Source organism: Antechinus flavipes, chromosome 1 (assembly GCF_016432865.1).
Source record: "Antechinus flavipes isolate AdamAnt ecotype Samford, QLD, Australia chromosome 1, AdamAnt_v2, whole genome shotgun sequence".
Lineage (NCBI taxonomy): Eukaryota > Metazoa > Chordata > Mammalia > Dasyuromorphia > Dasyuridae > Antechinus > Antechinus flavipes.
Window position 1 is genome coordinate 617,266,418 of NC_067398.1, and position 24,794 is coordinate 617,291,211.

Here is a 24,794-nt window from a genome sequence, read left to right on the forward strand (position 1 = left end):
TGGAGAAGGAAATGACAAACTCCTGTATTATTGCCCAAAAAATGGGGTCATGGAGAGTGAAATACGACTGAACAACAACAAAGTTCCAGATTTAAATCCTGGCTCTATCACTTCTATTTGGGTGACCCCGGGCAAGCTACCGGACCACTGAGAGCTTTGTTTCCTTATCTATCAATGGAGAGGTTTGGACTATGAGCCTGAGATTCTCAATATAGAACTGAGATGGAGGAAAAGGAAAAGGGAAGAGAGCAGGAGGTGAGAGGCAGAGGCAAGGATGCAGCATGATGGCAACATTAATATGACACGAGAACTGGGAAGCCCAGCCTCCCAGGCCGGCTCAGCTTCTTCTTCAGCTCGGGGACCTCGAATAAGTCTTACTCCTGTTCTGAACCTCTCTTCTCTGGCCCTTTTTAAGCTCTCAATTAAAGACAATTCTCCCTAAAGAAAGCCAGAATCTCCATGTGCCCTAGCTCAGGGAACAGCCGCCATATCTACCCTAAGCATTCCCAGGAAGGGAAATCAAGCCATCTGCCCTACGATTCACTCATTCCCGTGACTTCCTGTCCCTCCTTTGTCAGCAACCAATCTTCTTCTTCTTCTTTTTAATTATAGCTTTTTATTTACAAGTTATATGCATGGGTAATTTTACAGCATTGACAATTGCCAAACCTTCTGTTCCAATTTTTCCCTCCTTTCCCCATCCCCTCCCCTAGATGGCAGGATGACCAATACATGTTAAATATATTAAAGTATAAATTAAATACAAAATAACTATACATGTCCTAACAGTTATTTTGCTGTACAAAAAGAATCGGACTCTGAAATATTGTACAATTAGCCTGTGAAGGAATTTAAAAAAAAAATGCAGGCAGACAAAAATATAGGGATTGGGAATTCAATGTAATGGTTCTTAGTCATCTCCCAGAATTCTTTCGCTGGGTGTAGCTGGTTCAGCTCATTACTGCTCTATTGGAACTGATTTGGTTCATCTCATTGTTGAAGAGGGCCACGTCCATCAGAATTGGTCATCATATAGTATTGTTGTTGAAGTATATAATGATCCCCGACCAATCTTATTTATATATCGTCTTTCCCTACTGGAATAAAAGCTTCCTCGCAAACAGTAAGTATTAAATGAATGCCTTTTCATTCATCTAAGTGTGAAACACTTAGGGCTAAATGTGGAAGCATCCTCCAGCTCTAGGCTTCTCTGACATGATTTATGTTGGGGAATAATGATATATGGCACCAGCTGGATCAGCATTTTCCAAACCTATATTTGGCCACAGAACACTTTTGGGTTTTAAATATATAGACAAAACTCACAAATGCTGGACCCAAGGATGCAAATTATCACTATTCTAAAGGGTTCGTGAAAGAACAAAAGATGTCGAGATTTTGGAGCAAAAAAGAAGACTGTTTTCATATAAAAATATACTCTATGTACAATTCATTTCATTTTAGAGAGAAATAACATTTTCTCCCCTCACAAACTCTGCAAATCAACCAAAAGGGCCTGCTTGCCTATAAATGACGCTCCATCTTTCTGCGTGTCTTGTGTAAGTTGTGCCCATCCTTCTTATCTCTGCTTTTTGAAAGCAAATTCTCTTCAAGACATGAAGCTCTACCTGATCTCCCCAGTTTTAAGGCTCTCTCCCCACAACCCTACCCTCAAATACTCTCACACGTGTCGCATTTCTTCATCTGTGCATTTGCTGTTCGGAACTTCCAACCTAAGCTGCTTGATGGCAAGAACTATCATGGGGTCTAGTCTGGCCCTTCCTGGAAGCTTGATGGACTGAATCAATCCTTAGGATATCACAAAGCATCAGCATTCTACAGAATCCCACAAGGGGAGTGATCAGCTAGATTGTTCCAAACAATGATTAATAATGACAAAGGCTCTGGCCTCGGGAAATATTATGAAAATAGAATTTTGGAATACTAAGAAGCAGGTAGAAAATTGATTAGAAAATAGACTCAGAGCTGCCATACAGTCCAAGGAAACTAAGATTAATTTTAAAAGTAATAAGCATTAGAAAAGGGCTCTGGATTTAGATCCAGGGGAGACATACCGGTGTAGGACAATCAAATAGAAAACAACTAGAGGCATTCAGGAAAAAGAGACACATCTGGCCTACAAAGGATAGTACTGATAAAAGAGAAATCCAAGGAGCAATGAAAGAAGTATCAGTTAAGAATAAAATAATCCATATTGAGGGTTCCAATTTTTTTTTTTTTTTTTTTTGCCTATAACATGGTATTACATTTTGTTGAATTGGGACTATTCTTGGGATACTTGTATTAGCAAGTCTATGACAATTCAAAGCACACTTTGCAGAATTCATATCAGAACTTTTGCTAACCACTGATCTAAATGAACCCCCAAAATTTCAAATTTAGGGGACTAGGAGGGCATTAATGACATTTAAACTGCTCTACAATCTGACCCCTTTCTATCTTTCGAATCTTCTTAAAGATTTCTTCTTCTTCCATATCTTACTTTTCAGTCCTATTGGCCCACAAATATTGGTGCTCCATCTCTAGTCTCCCTGACTTGGCAATAACCATGTCTGGAGAATGTGCTATTTCTCTTTCTCCAATTCATACAATCCCTGGCTTCCTTGAAGATTGCTCAAACACCACCTCATCTACCCTGTATTTGTCTTGAATATTCCCATTTATGGACAAGCTGTTTTCTCCATTAGAATGTAAGCTCCTTGAGGGCAAGACCTATATTTCTGCTTTTCTTTATATCCCTAATAGTGTGCCTGGAATATAGTAGGTACTAAATAAATGCTTGCTAATAACAGTGTTGGAGATATTCTGACCAACAGAAATGGAGTTAGAGAAAGGACCAGTAGAGTTAGAGCTTTAGAAGAAGGCATGGTGGTGTAGTAGAGAGATGATGCATTCAGTTTCAGAATTTCCAGGCCTGTGTGTCCTGAATAGAACTAAAGAGGAATTTGGCAACTGGAAGATATAACCCATATTAAAATCCCACTCAACTTCTGGTGTTCCCTGACAGTAAGGGGAATCCCAAGTATGTTGTCTGAAGTAGTAATCTCCTAACCAAACTATGGTGAATATCAGCAAGTTATCTCAGTTTTATGATCTGAGATAATTACCCCTGGTTTGTGAGGTTTGAGAAAAGAAAGAAGGAATGGAAGGATAAATTACACATACACATATTTTTAACATTTATTTATTTGAGTTTACAGATTTTAAGCAATAAAAGTATTCTGACAATAAGTATCATGAACCAGTGCTTGTCCATAAACCAGTAAGGGACAAAGTTATCTAGAAGTCTCATGAATTGAAGTGGAAAGGAAGGAAGGGGAAGAATTACAGATTCATTCCATTTAACTATAAAGGAACAATGAATCTCTTCATCCCCTGTCCTTCATGTACTCAGAATTGCTGAGGTAAGAGCGCTTATTGATGACTCTTTCTAGTAATCCTGTCACCATAGAGGCTCAGTCACCAAAATATTTAATTAGTATGTTCACTAAGAAACCATATTTCTAAAGTTAAAGTAGTCAATAAAATCACCAAATACAGTGAATGATGATTAAAGAAATAAGTATTTTAATATAGTCATGTTTTAAATGCTTTAACTTATTTAAATGATGGTTGAATAAGCATTTCTACTTCACATCAAATGGTATAATAAAGGTTAAGTGTGTGTTTACTTATATAAACATTTTATATTAAGACATGTAAAAGCTTGCCATAAAGTAACAGTAACAGCAGTCACATTTATATAGCACCTTCCAGTTGGCAAAATGCTTTACAATACAAAATCTCATTTTACTCTCAGGACAAATCTGTGAATTAGATGCTTATTATTATCATCCCCATTTGTAGACAGACAACTGAACCTTAGGAAATTTAACTGATTTGCTGAAAAGCATCTGAAGTAGGATTTGAACATGAGTTCTTTCTATCTTCAAGTCCAGACTACTTATCCACTTATCTTTTAATTTTCCCTTTTATCAGTAATAGTTCTTTTACACTTTTCACAATACATTACATCATTTCATATGAACTTTCATATGAACTTCTTAATGACCCTATAAAGTAGATACAGCAAGAATTCAATGTATAATGGGGAAACTAAGTGATTTTCTATAAGTTTAATGGTTAAGTCATTGATTAAAATACCAGTCTCTTAATTCTTAAGAGTCCAGAGTCCTGTTCATTAAACTAGACTTTTAGGTTGATATGACATTTTAATATACTAAACCTTAATATGGCATTAATTTAAGAAAAAGTTCCATCATTTTCTATACATTTGTACACACAACATTTAAATTGTTTCTAATGATGTCCAATCAGTCCAATGAAAACAACAGTTCTGGAACAGTCTGGAAGAAAAATCACTTACCGAAGCTGGGACTGTAGCTTTCCTGCTTTGTTTATAAAATCTTCCCAAACTGGATAGCTCCCCTAAAACAAAACAAAGCCATCACTCATTAATCTTTTGTTAGTCATGATTCAGGGAGCACATAATCGCTAAGCTTCTGGGAGAGGAAAAGAATATATTGTTATCTTACTATTCAACATCACAATTTGATAGAATGTTATATAAGATTGTGAACTACTTGAAAGTAAGGCTTCCATTTTTTTTTTTAATTTATAAAATCAGGGGTTGGATGAGATGAGCACTAAGGTCCCCAAGATTCTTGTGACCCTAACCTCCTGAATGGGCACTATAATACACATACATGTACATACTCAGGACGAGATTCGGTGTCTCAGACACAGATCTACAGTTTTTCTACTTGTTTTTCCCAGTCCAGACCAATTCAGATCTGCAACTGCTGATCTTCTGGTATTAAGAGAGCTTCCTAGGGAACTAAGAAGCTAAATGCCCTTCAGGGTCTCACAGTCAATGTGTGTCAGAGGCCAGCTTTCTATCCATTACCTCATACTGTCTCTCTTACAGTAGTAAATATTTAATCAACATGGGTTTAACTGAAAGGCTGGGCAGCTGGGTGGTGCAGTGGTTAGAGCATCTGGAGTCAGGGGGACCCAAGTTGTGGAACTCTGGACCAGTCACTTAACCTTGTTGCCTCAGTTTCCTCATCTGTCAAATAAGCTAGCAAAGGAAATGGCAAACCACGCCAGTACTCTGGCAAGAAAACCTCAAACGGGGTCATGAAGAGTAAGACATGAATAAAATGTCTGAACAATAATAACAAAATCTGAATATTACGGGCACTCAGAAGTTAAAATGACTGAGCTGACTCATCTAACATAGATTTAAAGGAAAAGGCTTATAAATTTTATCTCGTATCCAAACATATATGATGTAGTGAAATCATAATTCTAGGCCAGGAAGAAATTGAACCATCAAAATCTAACCCCATTTGACAGAGAGAGAAATGGGGCCCAGGAAAGGTACATGACTTGTCCCAAAATCAGACAGACGCGGCATTTGAACCCAAGCCACCCAACTGCTCTTGCCACTGGCCATCACATCTCACAAATATTTATGAGCTCCTCATTTCTTTCACTTTGTGGGCAGAAGGAGTAAAGCTAAGATTCACTTGTTACTCATTTATAGACCAAGCTCTGACAGTTTAACTTGAAGGTCAAAATTCAGAGGGCACAGTTTTTGTAAGCTAGATGCAACAACACTGACTTGGCAGTTTCTGTCTTTAATTAAACAATTCAACAAATATTTACTAGGCACCCCTGTGTGTGTTAGGGAGCTGGAAATTCAGAAGCAAAAGATAGAGATAGAGACAGAGACAGACTGATAGAGATACAGAGAGAAACAAGCCTTTATTAAGTGCTTACTATGTGCTAAAATATAATCTTATTTGGTCCTCAGGCTTATGAGGCAGCTGATAATATTATCCCCTTTTTACAGATGATGAAATGGAGGCAGAGATTAAGTGACCTGCACAGTATATGCTGCTAATAAGTATCAAAGACTAGATTTGAGCTCCGAGCTTCCTGTTTTCCCAAAGTCCAATGTTAATTAAAATTCTCCTATAAAATATCATTTTAAATCTATTTGGAAAATTGCTACAAAAGGATTAAAAGACAATTATCAGAACCCTGCAGCAGTTCCTCCACGCTTGGACCCCAAAGCTATCCTGAGAAGGGCTTCCTTCCCTGGAAGGGGAGCATGGCTGAAGCAAAAGCAGCGGCTAGATCAAGGCTGGGTACACCTTGACAGACAACTTGTCTCTCACCCCCCCAAAGGTGAAAGTTGTTGATACTGAATGTGCCAAAATGAAATCAACGTGGATTAAAAACACCAAAGTTCTCCGAGACAGTTCCATCAGCTGTCTCCTAGAAAGTCCTCAGTTTTCATGAAGTCAGACAAAGGTGGGTAGCTCTTATGAGTGGGGGGCACACCTCCCCACTCAATCTAAAGATCTGCACGGGGGAGACTCAAGACCCCTGACAGTTGACCAAAGAATGTCATACCCACCCACCTCCTGGGTTTTGGCAAGATATAATTCACCGAGTTCTAAAAACACAATTGCTCAAGTGAGAATATAAGCATTTTCTTTTGGGGGGGAGAAGGAAGAAAGGTTTCTACTCCAAACTAAATGTGATTTACTACAAAAACTTCATCAAGGGAGAGAAGTGGAGGAGGAAGGCAGCAGAAGAGTAAAGACAAAGGGATGAGTGGGAGGGCAGAGCACTTTTTTAGTTTAGTTTTTCACTGTAAAAAGATTTCAGGGAAAGTCAAAGAAGGAACACATGTATAAGGGACAATATGGCTCTTGGAATATGTTTGTCAAGCAAAAAACACTGTTAGGAATGTTGCTGGAAGCCTTCCTTTCCAGTCTTATGGGACATTATGGCCCTTCAAACCTTTTGGTGGTCCAGCTTAAAATGGCCTTCCTGTTGGCCCTAACACAAGGCGTTCAGTCTTTCATCTCTGTGCTCTGATCCCATGCTTGAAATGCCCTCACTCCTCCCTCATCTATCCTTCCCCTCTTAGGGATGCTTACTTTTCTCTCATGCTCAGATCCAATACCATAGGAGGCCCTTCCAAATGATCCTACCTCCCCCAACACAACTGCTAGTGCCTTCCCTACAAAATTACCTTTATTTATTTGGTCTCTATTTTGTATAAATTCATATATATTTACATTTTTTTCTCCAATAAAATGTAAGCACATGCAAAAGAAGCAGAGTTTTTGTTTTTGTTTTTTAGTCTCTGTAGCCATACTACATACTATTGACTCGGGTCAATTATAGTGCATATAGTACTACATATCTAGAATATAATGAGCTTAATAAATGTTTCCTAAAAAAAGAAAAGAAAAAAAAAAATACTTGCTAATTGAAGAATGAGCTTAATAAATGTTTGCTAATTGAAACTCTGGAGAAGGGAGAGGCCATGTCTTACCCACATTTTTTTACCTAATAACAAGTATTTCACTATAGGGAGTAGGCGCTAAATATTTTCTAAATTGGAGGCAGTAGGGCCAGAAATGAATCCATTTGCAGTAACTGAAACAGAGTTCCTAGTATCACTGGGGCATCTAGTTAAACAATTATCAGGGATAGTAGATGCAGCCTTGTCTATTTAGGAAAGGGTATGAATTAAACAATCTACTGACGTTTCTTCTTTAATTTCTACTAACAGCAGTCAATAGAAAAGGTAACTTGATTTGTATGGAACATTAAATGTGATTTTCATATAAAACTTTTTTAAAATCCATGCCTGCTCCCCAACTCCCCAGCAGGCATATATGTTCTTGATTTATGTTCTCCTTTCAGTGAACTTCCACAGGCGCCCCAATCTCTAGATCACTTGCCAAAAGAGAGGTTGAGTCAATCTTGGGGGAAATAGATTCCTGTCCTTTGGCCTCATAACTCTGGGCTTGGCAGACTAAGGGGCTCAGTCTGAGTTTTATTTTCCTTGATTTGGGTCTGTCTAGAAAGTTTTGAAACAGACTTTAATTTTCTCTGTTGAACTTCACAATGAGGTTTCTGTTGAAATCTTTCATAGCCCCAGGATGCATTACTTCTTCCTTCAAAAAAAGTGCAGTAAGGAAAATAGCATTAGAAAGGCCTCGAGGAACCAAGTTCAAATCAGAGTGCTTTTTGGTAAGAGCATTTGCATTTAACTCAGTGTCTGGCACACAGTAAGTGCTTGATAGTAATGGCTCTATTTCCCATCTATTTCTTACCTCCCTAACTCCACCTTGGTGTAAAATCCCAAGACAAATCGAGTCTTGGGAGGTAAGAGCAGGAGCCTGCCTTCAACCCCAGTAGCAAGACAGAGGAGATACTCCCTGCTGGTATTTCTTACATAGGTCTAGCAGCCAGCGCTGTGATCTCCCAGGGGGCTGAACCTCAGGTCAAGAAGGAAGTAAGGTGCCCAGAAAGTCAGTTCAGTTCCTTGCTCAGACTTTAGGGTTCTGAAGTCAGGTCCTGGCCCTGTAAAATTCCTAGGTCCCCAGGAACCTGGACAGCCTATAAAAGTTCTGGGGGCTTCCCAGAGCTCTAAAACAAATAAAAGCAGGAGCTCTGCCCAAGCTGGACCTTAAAGCCAGAGGCTCTAAAGAGGACCCAAAAGACATTAAAAAGAATTTATTTATATGAACACTTCGAGATCCCTGTGAGGCACATAGATTTAGGGATGGGAAATAACAGAGGTCATCAGTAGCCCCTTCCCTCCCCCTGTCTTTCTACAGATGAGAAAATGGAAGCCCTGAAAAGTAAATAGTGCCCATGGTCACGGCGCTAGCAAGTAGCACATCCACAATCTAAATTCGGCTCTGGACTACAAATCCAGCTTTCTTTCAACTACTATTTTTGTCGTTGCTGTTATTCAGTCACTTCAATCATGTCTGACTTTCCCTGACACCATTTTGGGATTTTCTTGGCAGATACTGGACTGGTTAAGCATTTCCTTCTCCTGCTCATTTTACAGATGAGGAAACTGAGGCAAACAGGATTAAGCGATTTGCCCAGTCACATAGCTAGTAAGTGACTGAGGCTGGACTTGAATTTGAGAAGCTGCGTATTCCTGACTCCAGGTCTAACACTCCTCTATCCACTGAGCCACCCTAAGCTGCCCCTTTGATGATTATTATAGTGTATTTTTATTATAATATACTATTACTCCTATATTATTTTGATACTATCATTATTTTATGAATGAGGAACCGGGAACTCAGAAAGGAACACATTTTTCATAGATTATTAAGGATTGAGAAAACAAAAAGAATCTCCATCTTTCTATTGCAAATCCCACATTCTTTCCATTTATATCATACTTCCTTCTTCAAGCTAGCTTGGTGAGATACTGCCCAGAATTAGGCAATCTTTCACTGCTACAGAACACAGATTTCCTAATAGAAAGCTTCCTAAACAAATATATCAGAACCTACTGGTACATCATTGCCATTATCATGTCACATTTATATAACACTTTACCACTGGCAAAGCGCCGCTATGGGTATTGTCTAACTTGAGCCCTGTGCTGTGCTATGAGGAAAACTAGTACCTGACTCCAGGTGCTCTGTCCCATGGACCAGCCAGCTCTCTCATCCTTACCTGGGAAGCTGTTTCCCCTCACATCACCTCACCAAGATTTCCAGGAGAAATAACAGCCAAGAACGACACTTCCCCTTCTTCCTCCTCCCCCTTCCAGCCACCCGAGTTCACCACCTGTATATGATCCTCACCCTGGCTCCTCCATCTCTCAGTCCCCACGGGGCCGTGGTCTCCATCTTGTAGCACCTCCCCCCCCCAGACTAGACCCTTGTCGCCCCACATCCGGACTATCCAAGTTGTGTCCCCACCCCAGGTCTCCCCCACTCCGATGCACCCCCTCCCGCTAAGCTGCCAAACGGAGCTCCTCACCTCACCTCCTTATTCTACCTCCAGTGGGGGCCACACTGTTTGAACCCCAAAGTCTAGTTGCCCAAAAGACTATTTTACGGAGAATTCACACAAGGCCACGATGACAGAGAGGGAGGAGGGGATACAAGGGCTCTCTGGAGAACTCCGCACTTGACTGCGTGACATGGCAGACGCCGGCGCAAGACCGTCCAACATGGCGTGCCCACATCAAAGAAGGGAGGCACTGTGCTCTGGGATCAAAGCAGTAGCTCAAAAAACTCTGAGAAATCCACCCCAGTGTCACAGGAGCCATTTGTGCCTGACTGGAGGTCTATCCTTCCGAGCCCGTAGGGGCCTGATCAGCGTACCCTGACCTGACAAGGGGCTGACATTCTGACCCTCCTTAAGAACGAAGGACAACAACCAGTGCCCAGAATCAACTATAAAACTGTCTTTTGGCTTTCAAAGCCCCACATTTTACTCCCGTGCCCCTGCCACATGATCTGTAATAATCCTTGAACTCTATTGCTGAGCATTTTCACAGGCCCTCCCTCCTCACCTCTGCCTCCTACCTTCTTGCCTTCTCTTAATCTCACCTTCAACAAGGACTCTCATACTTTCTTAATCTTAGGAATGCTTGTGTTACTACAGGGCTTATACCCCAAAGAAATACTAAAGAAGGGAAAGGGACCTGTATGTGCCAAAATGTTTGTAGCAGCCCTGTTTGTAGTGGCTAGAAACTGGAAAATGAATGGATGCCCATCAATTGGAGAATGGCTGGGTAAATTATGGTATATGAATGTTATGGAATATTATTGTTCTGTAAGAAATGACCAGCAGGATGAATACAGAGAGGACTGGCGAGACTTACATGTACTGAAGCTAAGTGAAATGAGTAGAGCCAGGAGATCATTATACACTTCGACAACGATATTGTATGAGGACATATTTTGATGGAAGTGGATTTCTTTGACAAAGAGACCTGAGTTTCAATTGATAAATGACGGACAAAAGCAGCTACACCCAAAGAAAGAACACTGGGAAACGAATGTGAACTATCTGCATTTTTGTTTTTCTTCCCGGGTTATTTATACCTTCTGAATCCAATTCTCCCTATGCAACAAGAGAACTGTTCGGTTCTGCAAACATATATTGTATCTAGGATATACTGCAACATATCCAACATATAAAGGACTGCTTGCCATCTAGGGGAGGGGGTGGAGGGAGGGAGGAAAAAAAAAATCGGAACAGAAACGAGTGTCAATATAAAGTAATTATTAAATAAAAATTAAATTTAAAAAAAAAAGAAAAAAAAATCTTAGGAATGCTTTCCCTCTGAAATTACTCCAAATTTATCTTGTGTGTGTATATTTAATTAATTAATATGTTTATATGTATCTGTGTATATGCATTTATATATGTGTATATATTTAATTTATTAATGTATTTACATGTATATGTGTATATATATGTGTGTGTATATGTGTGTATATAATTTATTTATTTATATAGATGTATCTGTGTGTATATTTTATAGATATATATGTACATATGTGTGTAATTTTATAAATGCATATGTATATATTTATATAGATGTATCTGTGTGTATTTTATAGATGTATATGTACATATATGTGTATTTTATAAATGCATATGTATATATTTATATAGATGTATCTGTGTATGTATATTTATATACTAGATGTACATATATGTGTGTGTATAGAGAAAGTTGTTTGCACAGTCTCCTTCATTAGGCTGTGGCTCTTGATATGAGGAACTGCCTTTTGCCTTTCTTTGTATTCCCCCTCCCTAAGTGTTGGAGATTTTGGCATATAGTAAGTGCTCACTAAATGCTAGCTGACTCAACTATTAGTACTTTTAAGGGTTCAAAGAATGAAAAGCAGCATCTCCTACAAAGGAACTGGTGACCCCCACCCTAATCTACTCCCTCCATGTTTACACTCTCTGCTTTCATAAGAGAGTGGGAAGGATTGCCATGAGGTCTCCAAAGGGTCTATCACCACCTTGTCACTGACTTGCTGTACAATTCTGGGGGGGAAATTGCAATCAGCTAGTGACTGAATCTCCCCACCCTGTCTTTTAGCATAAAAAACGGCTTGTGAAAGACTTCTGAAATCCTGAAATGAAAGGAATGATGTAATCCCACCTATCATTAGTAGCATTCCTAGTCTGTCATTCTCCCACCATAACCCATTAATTAGACTTGTCCATCAATGAGATACTGACCTTAGAAGCAATCTCCAAATAAAGGAGGGTTTAGTAAACAAAATGTGCTTTAGTCTCTCCTACCTTCAAACACTCTTCAATTTACGGCTCTTCACAACTTACTCTTAAAAAAAAAAAAAAAAATGAATTAACACTGATTCAGTAGAGTACCAACCCTAGAAATAGGAAGACCTGAATTCAAATCCAGCTTCAGACGCTCATTAGCTATGTAACTCTGGGCAAATCACCTAACCCTGTGTGTCTCAGTTCCTCCTCTGTAAAATGAGCTGGAGAAGAAAATGGCAAACTTCTGCAAGGATCTTTGCCAAGAAAACCCCAAATGAAGTCACAAAGAGTCAGGATTAATCAACAAAACACGAGCAGCATTGATAAATTATTTAATATCTACAAAGTGCTTTACAAATACTATCCCATTTAATCCTAAAAGCCCTGGGAAATAGGCGCTATGAGTATCCATGTTTACAGATGAGAAAATAGAGGCAGAAAAAGGTAATAGGACTTGTCCTGGCTCACAAGGCCAGTAAGTCTTCAAGACTCAAATCTCTTTCCTCTTAATTATCTTCTATTTATCTTACATATAGTCTGCTATATATGTGTGTGTGTGTGTGTGTGTGTGCGTGTATAAAAATATATAATATATATAAATATACATACATATATAAAAATATGTATATATGTGTGTGTATACATATATATGTATGTATATGTGTGTGTGTGTGTGTATAGATACTGCATGCTGTATCCCCAATTAGACTGTAAGCTCCTTAAGAGTAGGAGTTTTGTTTTACCTCTTGGTAAACCTAGAGCTCAGCACAGTGCTTGACCTGAGGAAAGTTCTTAATAAATATTTACTGAGTGACTGAATGAGTGATCTTCCTAATTCCAGGTGACCTGGTAGCCCATAGTCTTGTCGCTTTTCTCTAACACAATTAGTTTTCATGCTCCATTTGGCGAATTCACAAGGTGAAATACAGAAAAAGAAGGGAGATGCTTTAATACTTTGTTTAGCAGTCTAGAAAAACAAGCCGCAGCATGGACTCCGCGGCCTTCTCCAATCTGATTTAAAGCCCGGTCAGTTTTCCCCCAAATATGTAGAGGTTCCTCTTCTGCATGTTAACAGACCAAACTGGCAGTCCCGGTTCCCAAGGCAGAGCAGCAGCAGCAGGATAACCGACTTCTCCCGTCCTGTTCCCAAACAGGGCCTGGGGAGCCCACCCCCTTTAAAGGACACGTTCAGTTCCTCAAATCCGCCCCCAATTTCAAGTGTCAAAGTCTTCGTTTGGGACGGGCCCTGGATCTAGCGTTACAACTCCCTGTGACCATCGGTGCAAATTCCTTCGTTCACAAACCCATTTTGGCCACAGCTCCTGACCTGAGCACGGCATTCCTGGCCTGACCCGGGATGACCCAAGATTCTCTTCAGTTCCAAAGAAATGAAGCAGGGGGCAATTCCAGGTGACAGAGGAAAAATCAGGTCAGCCTAGTTTAACCCCTGAGAGCGCGAGAGCCTTCCAAGCTGCATCCCTAACCTGTCAGTCATGTAGCTGTCAAGCAACCAAAAGCATGGAGTTCAAGGCTTCTCCAAACCTCCTCATTTAAGTATATATGTATATATAAACACACACAATACACACACACACACACACACACACACACACACACACACACACACACACACACACACACACACACACACACACACACCCCACACTTTTTTTTTAAGATGGAGCTAAGAAAAGAGACTAAACCTTCAGGAACTGCCTCAATTAACATTTAATCGCCTACATTTGTTTATACTTTTGCATAACTCATGAGATGGATCAATTAGGACAGAGGTTCTCAAACTGCTTCATATATAACATTCTGAAAGTTCACAAGTAGAGTTGGGGGGGAGATGTGAAGAAGGGAAATAAAGAGGGAAGAAGAGAGGAAGAAAGGAGAGAGGAAAGGAAACAGCAGGAAGAAGGGGAGAAGAAAAGGGGGAGAAAGGGGAGGGAAAGGAGGGATGGCGGTAGAAAGGGAGTAGAAAAGGGAGGAAAAGAGGTAGAGAGAGGGAGAAAGAGAGAAGGAAGGGGAGAGACAGACAGGGAAGAAAAAAATTCTCGGTTATGTTGTTTAAAGAAACAGCATGATTAGAGTTGATCTTAATCAAGGAAATCTGGGTTCATGAAGACCAATCATAGCTAGCATAATCTTCACAGAAAGAGTCCAGAAGCAGGGAAATCTGGGTTCTAGTTCCAGTTCTGCAAACTTAAGACAAAAAACTTGATCTCTCAGGCTTCAGTATTCTTGGACAAAAGCAAAATAAAATCCACCCATAGTTGCACTAAATCTCAAAAGTCCCTTCCAACTATAATATTCCTCAATTCCAAATTCAACTATTTACTATCAGAAAACACTGAATTGTTTTTTTTTTTTGTAATCACTGCAGACAAGAAATCATATGGAAAAGAGAAAAATATTGCAATAATCCCCATAAAATTCCACACACACCCCAACCTCACTGTCCTATTATTTTCTTAATTTAGTGTTATTTCAAGATACCCTACTCTTTTTCCTTACCCTTTCCTTGTGATACAGTAGAAAGCAGGCTGGGTATGAAATCAGAGGACTTGAATTTGAATGAAAAAGCATCATGGTATCATGGAAAGAGCCTTAGACTAGAGTTAGGAAATTGGAGTTTTAATCCTAGCTCTAATCATTACTGGATGACAAAATGGTTTCCCTCTCCCAATCTCAGTTTCTTTACCTATAAAATGAAAAGGTTGCTAGATGACCTGAGATTTTTTTCCAGCTCCCCATCTATATTTCCATTATCCTTCTTCCCCACTCTACCCCATAGCACCATGAACCACTGGCCACAGACTCTTATTGTTCTTACTTTATTGCCAGTTGTTTAACATGTATCATTAAACCTTTACTGCTTAATCAAGACCCTACATTTTTCTTTTAATATAATAAGCCTTTAAACCCACTAGATCTTTTTAACCTAATTCCTACCAATGTTCTCACTCTGTCTGGCACTACCCAAGCCATCCATTCCCCAGCATTTAACAATATCTTTCTGGAGACAGTTATTTTTAAATGATTTCACAACTGAGGGCTCAGAAGAAATCCCACTATGCATATATTTTAAAATGCTCAGATTTCATCAATCTTCCCCCATTCCAAAGTTTAGGACCCCCTTAGCCTAGTTTTACTTAATCCTGGGGCTCATAAACTCTGAGAGGGGAAGAATGGAGTGGGATATCTCAAAAAATAGTAATAAAAAAGAAAATATTAGGAGAATGTTTGAGGGATAGAAGTTTTATCAAGATTATCACACTTGTCTGTGGCCTATGAGTTACTTTGTCAGCTACAATAAAAACCAATAGCATACCTTCTGATTTGTAAGCATGACAATTAAGAATCCACAGAATGCTTAATTTTAGATATTCTGAGCCATTTAGATGTATAAATATATCATAACTTTGCATGGCACCTTCTAACCAAAGAAATCCAAATACTAAACTACTATAAAAATGCTATCTGCATTCAGAGAAAGAACTGATAAATAGAAGTACATACAGATTATTTTAGACAAATATCTATATGTTTCTTAATGGTAGCCATCTCTAAGGCAGTGGGGAAGGAAGAGAAGGGAAAAAAAGGGATGAAAGGAAAAAAATGAAATTTATATGAAAACTTTATTGTATATTTTAAAGGACTAGAAAGTTTTGTAGTTTCATATACAATTTTTTTTATTGTTTTATGTTACTATGTTATGGAAATGCTTGTTTTATTCCATAAAGTAAAAATTAAAATTTTTTTAAAAGTAATTAATTATCACACAATTGGAAATGACCTTGGTGACCATATAATCCAATCCCTATTTAAACAAGATTACTCACATTCATTACAGTAGTTAAAATTTATATACTGCTTTACAATTTGCAAAGCAATACATAGAGATATCTAGTTAGATATCAATGTATAATATGCACATATATTTTTATATAGTCATACACATTATCTTATTTGATCCTCACAAGTTTGAGGTAGGTACTATAATATTATTTTTATCTCACAGAAAGAAAATAAATCTAAGGATGAGTGGATCCAGTTACTGTTCCCAGGATCGAACAGCTAATAATTGTCTGAGACAAGATTTCTAACCTTGAACCCAGAGCTATTACCCACTGGGCCATCTAGCTGTCTCTTTTGTCCATCCCACCTTTGCTTGATAACCTGCATTGGAAGGGAAGTGTATGTACTTCTCAAGGTAGCCCATTCTACTTTGGGACAACTTCGTTATTAATGATTTTCACCCTACAGGAAAGCTAAATTTGCCTCTTTGCATTTTTTACCTGTTTCCACAAAGGCATAATATGGTAGAAAGGAAAGACAAGAGATAGACTACTCCACTGGTATACAAACAATGTCAAGAGGTCTAAATGAAAGTCTCTAAATACTAGGTAGACTCTTGGAGAATCTATAGGAGACTGGACAAGGGCTGCCCAAAATGAATATAGAAATGGGAATTTTTAGAAGTAGTACCTAAATCCCTCCCCATCCCAATGCTCCTGTTTAATCAAAGCAATATAAGGGATAATCACTGTTTTTCAAGTAATTCAATTAAATAAACATTTAGTAAGGTACCTTACACTAGGGGATAGGGATACAAACCTTAAAAAGACATTCCCTGCCCCTGAAGAGTTTACAGTAAGGATCAGGGAGGAAGAGGGCTGGAAGTGGGATAGATAAATAATGTGTAAACTATGAAATCATGTAATAGGGTCAAGGATAGTTCCAAAATAATTCAAGTAAAATGTGGGGAGGAAGAAAATGTACACACACAAAGGAAGAAAGGAAAGGACAGTAACTAGTTATTCTACATCCTAAGAACAAAGAGGTTTAAATTAAAAACAGAAATATCTATGTTTAATTTTAAAGACCACCTCAACTGTCAAGATGATAACAGGAAAATGGTTTTCTGAAGGAGATAGCTTAGAAAAGAGGCTACCACCTGGTCAGGATGGTTTATTTATTTAACTGTGTTTAGGTAGAATGATCAGAGGAAGTGTCAATTTTTTTTGAAGAAATCTTTCTTGATATCTACAGAGGGAAGACTCCCATATACAAACATACCCCACAACACAGGTACAGGTACAGAGGCCCATACATAAAAACTCTGGGGATAAAGGATAACAGGATTATATAGATTTAGATTGAAAGGGACCTCAGAGATCACTGAGTCCACCCCCTTCACTTTACATTTGAAGCAGCAAAGTCCCAAGTCCCCCATGGGGTAGCTGGGTCCTCCGATACCAAATCACCACTTTTCCAGCTGTACCACAATATTATAGGCTCATTTCCTCCTCCACAGTGCTCCTGTTTCTTCTCTGCTGAATCATTTCCCTATGTGCCTTCAGAACGACTCACGATTAACCTCTTCCATTTTAAAGATCAGGCCATCCTGGCTCCAGGAACATCTGCTATTCAATTTTTCCATTTGCCCCAAAACTGGGCCTAAATGAAAAAATATGGCTTGTTTTTGTTTAGAACTCGCAGTACATAAAAAGCTCATCTATGTAATTCCATCTGATCTGCAGAATAATCCATTCAAGATAATATAGAAGCTAACATTTCTGTAACTCTGATAAGGTTTGCAAAGCACTTTAAAAATATTTTTTTCATTTTATCCTTACAGTAATCTTAGGAGATAGAGGCTTTTGTTATCGTCTTTTTTTTTTTTTTAAACAATGAAGAAATGGAGGCAAGTTGAGAATCATACAGAAGGAAGAAAGGGAAGGAGGAAGGGAGGAAAGGAGAGAGGGAGAGAGGGAGAGAGGGAAGGAAGAAGGAAAAGAGGAAGGGAGGAGGGAAGGAAGGAGGGAGGGAGGGAGAGAGGGAAGGAAGGAGAGAAGGAGAAAAGAAGGGAAGAAGGGAGGGAGGGAGGGAAGGAGAGAAGGAGGAAAGGAAAGAAGGGAGAGAAGGAGGGAGGAAGGAAGGAGAAGGAAGGAGAGCTGTGGTACTGGTACTTGCCGCATTCTATTAGGTTCAGCAAAACTACACAATTCTCCCAAGGTTCCAGAACTAGGGAATTCTAGTTAGACCTCACAACTCAAGCCTTTTTGCTCCAGATTTGAAGTTCTTTCCACCACACCAGGACATCTACATCTACGCAAACATTGTAAGGCTATCATGTATAATTTCCAGTCACATATTTGCATGCACATTTTTGAGCCCTCCAGCACTCCCCATTAAGTTGTAAATTCCTCACTTTATCTTTAAAACCTCCCTTGAACAAGCGTTTTTAAACACCAGGCACTGAGAATGCATGAAAAGTTAGGCTTTGCTCTCAGGAAGCTCCCACTCTAACCCCTCCTGTTTCATTGCAACTCAGGCTTGTGGCCCATACACAGTTTGCTGTTGTTTTCTGCCACGTCCAACACTGACCCGCTTTGGCTTTCGTGGCCAGGATGCTGCAGCGGTTTGCACCCTCTTCTCCAGCTCATTTTACACTAGGAGAACAGGGTCCCTCAGCTGCGTGTCTGAGGCTGGATTCGAACTCAGAAGAGTCTTCCCGATTCCTGACCCAATGCTCTAGGCCCGGGGCTGCCCAGGGAGAGCAGCAGACCTACCCGCCTTGTGCACAGCTACTCCCTTTGTTACAAAGCTAGGCTAGCCCTCACCTTGCACACATCATCCCATTTTAGGTCTTCTGAAGGATGGAACACGCTGTTTAATCTCAGAGGCACAACGCAGAGGGACATTCCGTTCTTCAATTTATTTGAAGAGTTTCATATATAATGGCCTTCAGGGGTATACATGACCTGACTATCCCTTCAATAATACCTGATCGTAGCAGTGGATTCAAAAGTCACTAAAATCCTTAGCCTTCCATACTTGCCCAAAATGGTCTTCCCCATAATTAGTAATCTGCTTATTTTTATTTAGTAATATTAGAATCCTTGGTGATTTCAATCAACCAACAAATAAATATTTATTAAATGCCTACTATGTGCCAGAAAAAAATTTTTTAAATTGCACAAAACTTTATGATATAATAAAAAGAACAGCAAATTGCACATAATTGATTTGTAAGTTAATGTGTACAATCTTTTTTTTGCATCCTACTATGTTACGGAAATACTTCTGTTTTATTTCTTAAGTTCAGGATAAAATAAAATTTTTAAAAAATTAAAAAGGCCTATTAAATAGATCATACTCCCAAGAATCCTTACTCTTGAAGCTTTTTTATGATTTGGGGTAGTCCTTAGTCTCTAGTAATATCATTTGGTTATTTCATATTCAATTCAGTTTAACAAATACTTATTATATCACCCCCTATATAAGCATAATGCCTTATATAGTAAGTAACTTAATAAATGCTCACTAGGAATGCAGAGGTAAAAATAACAAGATCCCTGGCTTCTAGCAGCTTATATTTTATTAAAAGGAATATGACAACTATGCTGATAAATACATTACAAGGTGAGAAATAGCAAGGAAGAAATCCAAGTGCTCAGGAAATATTTGGAGGTAGAGAAAACTTTTCAAAGGGGAACCAGGAAGCGGTGACAGCTGAGCCTTGAGGGAAGATAAGGACGCTGATGAAAAGAGAGGGAGTGCATTCCAAGCCTGAGAAATAGTCTACAAAATGCAGGTGAGTAAGAGGTGCTTTATTGAATAAGGGAGCAGCTAATAATCTAATTAACTGGAAAGGAGAATTTGCAGAAAGAAATGTCAACTAAAGCAAGAAAGGTAAATAGGAGCCAGATGCTAGAGGGCCTTAGATGCTAAAAATAACCCTGTCTTTGATCATCCAGTCCTAAAGGCCAGCCCTCTTCATATCCCATCCAATTGGATGGCCACCCCCACTTATTGTCAAAGGGAATCATATCCTGCTCTACCCTAGGACTAACCCAAAGTTAATTCAATGTTTAGTAAACAGACACTTTAAAACAATGAATACTCATTGAAATAAATTCAAAGACTTCCTTAATGACCTCTGCTCAGTTATATTAAACAAGGCTGGCCAAAACAAGTAGAGGCTTGAATACATAATTCAGATGTACAAAAGAAATAATCTAGGAGTATTTCTATTATTCCTACAACCAAAATCTCCCAGGTATCCCAATTCAATCTCCCCCAATGTGAGGGATTGGTACACCTGCATCTCTGCTGCTTTTCTTCCTCTGTCTTACAAGACCAGTTTGAGAAGTGGGAGCCATATTTTTCAATCAAATATTTGGAGATCCTTCTCATTCTTCCCATTTTCCTCACTCAATGAGATGCATAGAACTTAAATGTGCACACTTATAATTTATTGACTTTTGTATATAGTTCTTTAAAAGTTTAAAAAATGTAAATTTCACTTTAGCTTCACAATAACCCAATGGGGTTGATGCTATAGGTATTATCCCCGTTTTATAAGTAATAGAACTGATTTGCCCAGAGTCACAAAGGCAGAATTTAAATTAAGGGCTTTTTGAACCCAAGTCTAAATTTGAAAGAGACTGAGAAGCAAAGGTATACTATGAGTAAAATATAGTTAAAATATAGTATAAATTAAAATATAGGAATAGTATAAAAGTATGGTATAAATAAATAAATAAATAATAGTCCAGAAAAAAGTATGCCAAAAAATGTACCTATCATTCTTATCACTGTAATTAGAAGAAAAATACCGAAAAATGCTAATGACTATAAGTTGTCCAGATTTATTAAACAGCTATTGTGTAAAAGGCCTTACTATAATTTTGGGGAGCTAAAAGATGAGAGACATGTTTCCAGATGGCATATACAAGCTGTGTAACTCTAGAGAGAGAAGCAGAACAAATGAGTGTCAAGAAAACCTAGAGGATAGTTATCCAGAAGGAGGCCATCAACAGTTTGCACAAAACCTTTTAAATTTGATGTAATCAAATTTATCCATTTTGTATTGCATAATGTTCTTTAGTTCTTTTTGGCAATAAATTCCTCCTTTCTCCACAGACCTGAGAGGTATACTATCCCCTGGTTTTCCTAATTTGCTCATAATATCATCACCTTTTATGTCTAAATTATGTACCCATTACAAGCTTACCTTGGTATAGGGTGTTAGATGTTGGTCAATGTCTCGTTTCTGCCATGCTATTTTCCATTAACAGTTTCAAAGAAAAGTCTATTAGATTTGGCAATTGAGATAAGTGGAAATTTTGGGAGTGCAGGTTCAGATGAATGATGAGGTCAGAAGCCAGCTTGTAGAAGCTTTCAAAGGAAGTAAGAGGAGGGAATTAGAGGTACCTTCAGAATTTGTGACCAAAGAAGAACTGGTACTCATTATTGAACACCAAATAGATAATTTTGATTATATTAATAAGTTGAAAAGTTTTTGAACCAACAAAACTAATGCAGACAAGATTAGAAGGGAAGCAATAAATTGGGAAAACATTTTTGCATTTAAGGATTCTGATAAAGTCCTCATTTCTAAAATATATAGAGAATTGACTCAAATTTATAAGAATTCAAGCCATTCTTTATTCGATAAAATGATCAAAGGATACGAACAGACAATTTCAGATGAAGAAATTAAAACCATTTCTAGTCATAGAAGTATTTTCATTTCAACAAGGACTTTAGCTGAGAAGAGAATGAGATAAAAGGATAATAGCTGGAAGGAATGGCGATATCAAGTGAGGGGTAAATTTAAGGGTGGTGGAGAAATGAGAGTATGTGTAGACAGCAGGGAAGGAGCCAGTACACAAGGAGTTAGTAAGGGGAACAAAAAAGAAATGACCATGGGGACAATTTTCTAGAAAACATGGGAGGGGCAACATGGTGTTGACAAAGAGAAGGACTCATTTTCAAGTCAGACCGGAGGAGTGAAGCAGGAGATAGTGGGAGAAGATGCCTGAATTACATGAGAGGAGGAGGAGGGAAGAAGAGGGAGTTCTTGGCAAATAGCCTCAATTTTTTTGGTAAAGTGAGGACAGGGCTAATTTTTTTCTCCGCCTACCTCACATAATTGTTTTAAGCCAAGTACTTTTAACAGCCTCAGAAATATTTAAATTTGATTTATGTTTTAATTTTATGTTATTATTATCTTTACTACTACTCATATAGGAATTCTTTTTATTAAAACTTTTTTATTTTCAAAACATAGGCATGGATAATTTTCAGCATTCACCCTTGTAAAATCTTGTGTTCCAAATTTTTTCCCTCCCTTCCCTCCCTTCCCCTAAATGGCAAGTAATTCAATGTCTTAAACATGTGCAATGCTTCTGTAGTATAGGAATCTTACCACTAAGGATCTCATAATTGAGGCACAGTGAAGGGGTCTTAAGATAATCCTATCTCTGGCCCCAATTGCCTCCGAGATCCTGGATAAGGCACTTGTATCTGTAGACCTCAGTTTATCTATAAAATTGAAGTAGATAGCCTCAGAGGTTCTTTTTCTACCTCTAGAATTATGATAAGGAGAAGTAAGATACACATTCAAATGACAATAATAAAAGGTCAAATAAAATGTACTCTAAGAGAGCTCCAAACAAAGTTAACTGGGAGGCCCAAAGAGAAAAACATCCTTTCTCATTTAGAGAAGGGATGAGGGTAGAAAGAAAGTGTTTTTTTGTTTTTGTTTTTTTGGGGTTTTTTTGTAAAAGACAAACTATCTGACCTAGATTTGAGCAGACGGGACCTCAGCCAACAAAACTGCAGGTCTTCTAGGCAAGGAAAGTAGAGTAAGTCAACTTAAAAAATGCCAACCATATTTAGATAACAAAAATTATCCAGGCTTGGTGGGAATATATGGATAAGTATGAGAAAGGAAGCCACAGTAGATAATATTGTTAAAAGATAAATTGGTTCTAGAACACAGAGGGCCTTGAATGTCAAATTAATGCAGTGAAGAGTCACTGAAGGGACAAACATGATCAATAATCTATTTTTAACAAACTAAATTAGGTAAGAATCCTGAATAGGGTAATGGGCCCAAGAATGTCAAAGAGGAGACAAGATCATTATATGTTTAAAAGAAACAGTAGATTTGCTGTTTCAAGTGCAATCATCTTTATGGAAATGCTTTATTCCACAAATTAAAATAAAATAAATTGTGAGAGAAAGAGAGAAAAGGAGAGAGAAAGAGAAGGGTAGTCATTCAGTGAAATAGAGCCTTTATCCTTAAAAACCACTTCTTCCATGGAAAGCATTAAAACAAATTTATCAATGCCTTATTACATCATCACATCCACTTCCTCTTTACAGACAGAAATAGTTTGCAAATAGAGAAAAGCATATGCAAATAAACCCTGGCTACAGGTAAATGTTGCACTGAGCCTAGGGAAAATATATTCAGCTGGGAAAACTTCTAACTTTTGTATTTCCCAGTTTCTACACTACAAGTTCTAAAAATAAAGCTACCTTATTTGGGGAGAGGGTTATTTTAATTGTGTCAATGACTTTTTTTTTTAATTTTATTTTAAAATCTGCATTCTCTCCTTCCTATCTCCCCTCCCCCAATCCCAACATTGTGAAAGGAAGAAACACAAATCCCCTTTTATAATATGTATTATCAAGCAAAATAAATTTCTCCAATTGGTCATGTCCAAAAGAATAAAAAAAGTCAGTCTACATTCAGGGTTCAGGAGAAGGGGAGCATGTCACATCATGAGTCCTCTGAAATCATGTCTTCTGGTTACCATATTAATCAGAATTTCTATGTCTTTCAAAGTTGTCTTTACAATGTTGTAATTGCAATGGTAACAAAAAGCAAGATTAGTAATTAAACAGCACTATGCTCATAGAATCTAGCTAGAACCTTAATGTGGGGAATAAAGAGATATGGGTAAGGATCTCCTACATCCTTCACATAAAGAAGCTGGTGTGGTCTAAGAGAAGGGTTGGTAGTAAACTAAGAATAAGGGTCTATCTCATCCACTGACCAGAAACAGGCTCTGGCTTCCTCTTCCTCCCCAGATTATTGAGGTCCTCCTACGGGGTAGAAAGAAAAGACCAGAACAAAGAATGCAATTTTGTTCCAACTCCTCAACCCCCAGTTGTTTGATATAAGTGATTCTAATCTACCTAATACTTGTTTAAGTGCTTTCCAAATTCAGAGACAGAAAGGCACTCAATTGATTTTTCACTCACCAAGAGAATAGGGAGAAAAGGGGGTAGAAAAACACTTAGAAAATCTAACCAAGAATGCAGATGCAAGTTTCAATGCAGGAAGAATTTTTTTTTTTTGGGGGGGAGGACAATGTCATCTCAGAACATAGATCTCTAATAGAACTTCTTACTCAGCTTCAACCATAAGGATTCTATGTCCAAATGAAATTTTAAAAGTTGTTTTTTTTTAATGTTCTAAGTCTGGATACATAAATACAAAAATAGAGTTCAAGGTAAGGCAACTGGTTCCCTTTGAAGTCCTGTGAACTTTGGGTGAACTTACTTAATTCACATAATTAGAAGAGAGAGAAAAGCAAGCTATTAGAGCCACAATGGGTACCAATGTATGCATCAGCAATATTTGAACTGCTTATGTCAAAAAAAAAAAATCCTCTTCCCTAAAACAGAGGAAAGGTGCTTCTGTTTATTCTCTCTACAACTTCATAGAAATGTGGAAAAGAAGCATGAGTGGGAGAAAACGGAGGCCTTGGCAAAGATGTGTTTTCACCAGGTGACTGAAACCCAGGAATCATCTCCATTGTCTGCTATTACCTGATCCTCCTCTCCTCCCCTCTCCCTAAAACTAT

General features: G+C 38.3%; 1 protein-coding gene across 5 annotated transcripts in view; it reads right to left on the bottom strand.

The window, feature by feature from the left end:
• MTSS1 (MTSS I-BAR domain containing 1) overlaps nucleotides 1–24,794 on the bottom strand; it is a 216,634-nt gene that overhangs the window by 181,049 nt on the left and 10,791 nt on the right. For all 5 annotated transcript variants that reach the window (XM_051971070.1, XM_051971069.1, XM_051971068.1 and 2 more), the window contains exon 2: nucleotides 4,388–4,449. In XM_051971070.1, coding sequence (XP_051827030.1) covers nucleotides 4,388–4,449 — 62 coding nt within the window. The remainder of the gene's footprint in view (nucleotides 1–4,387; nucleotides 4,450–24,794) is intronic.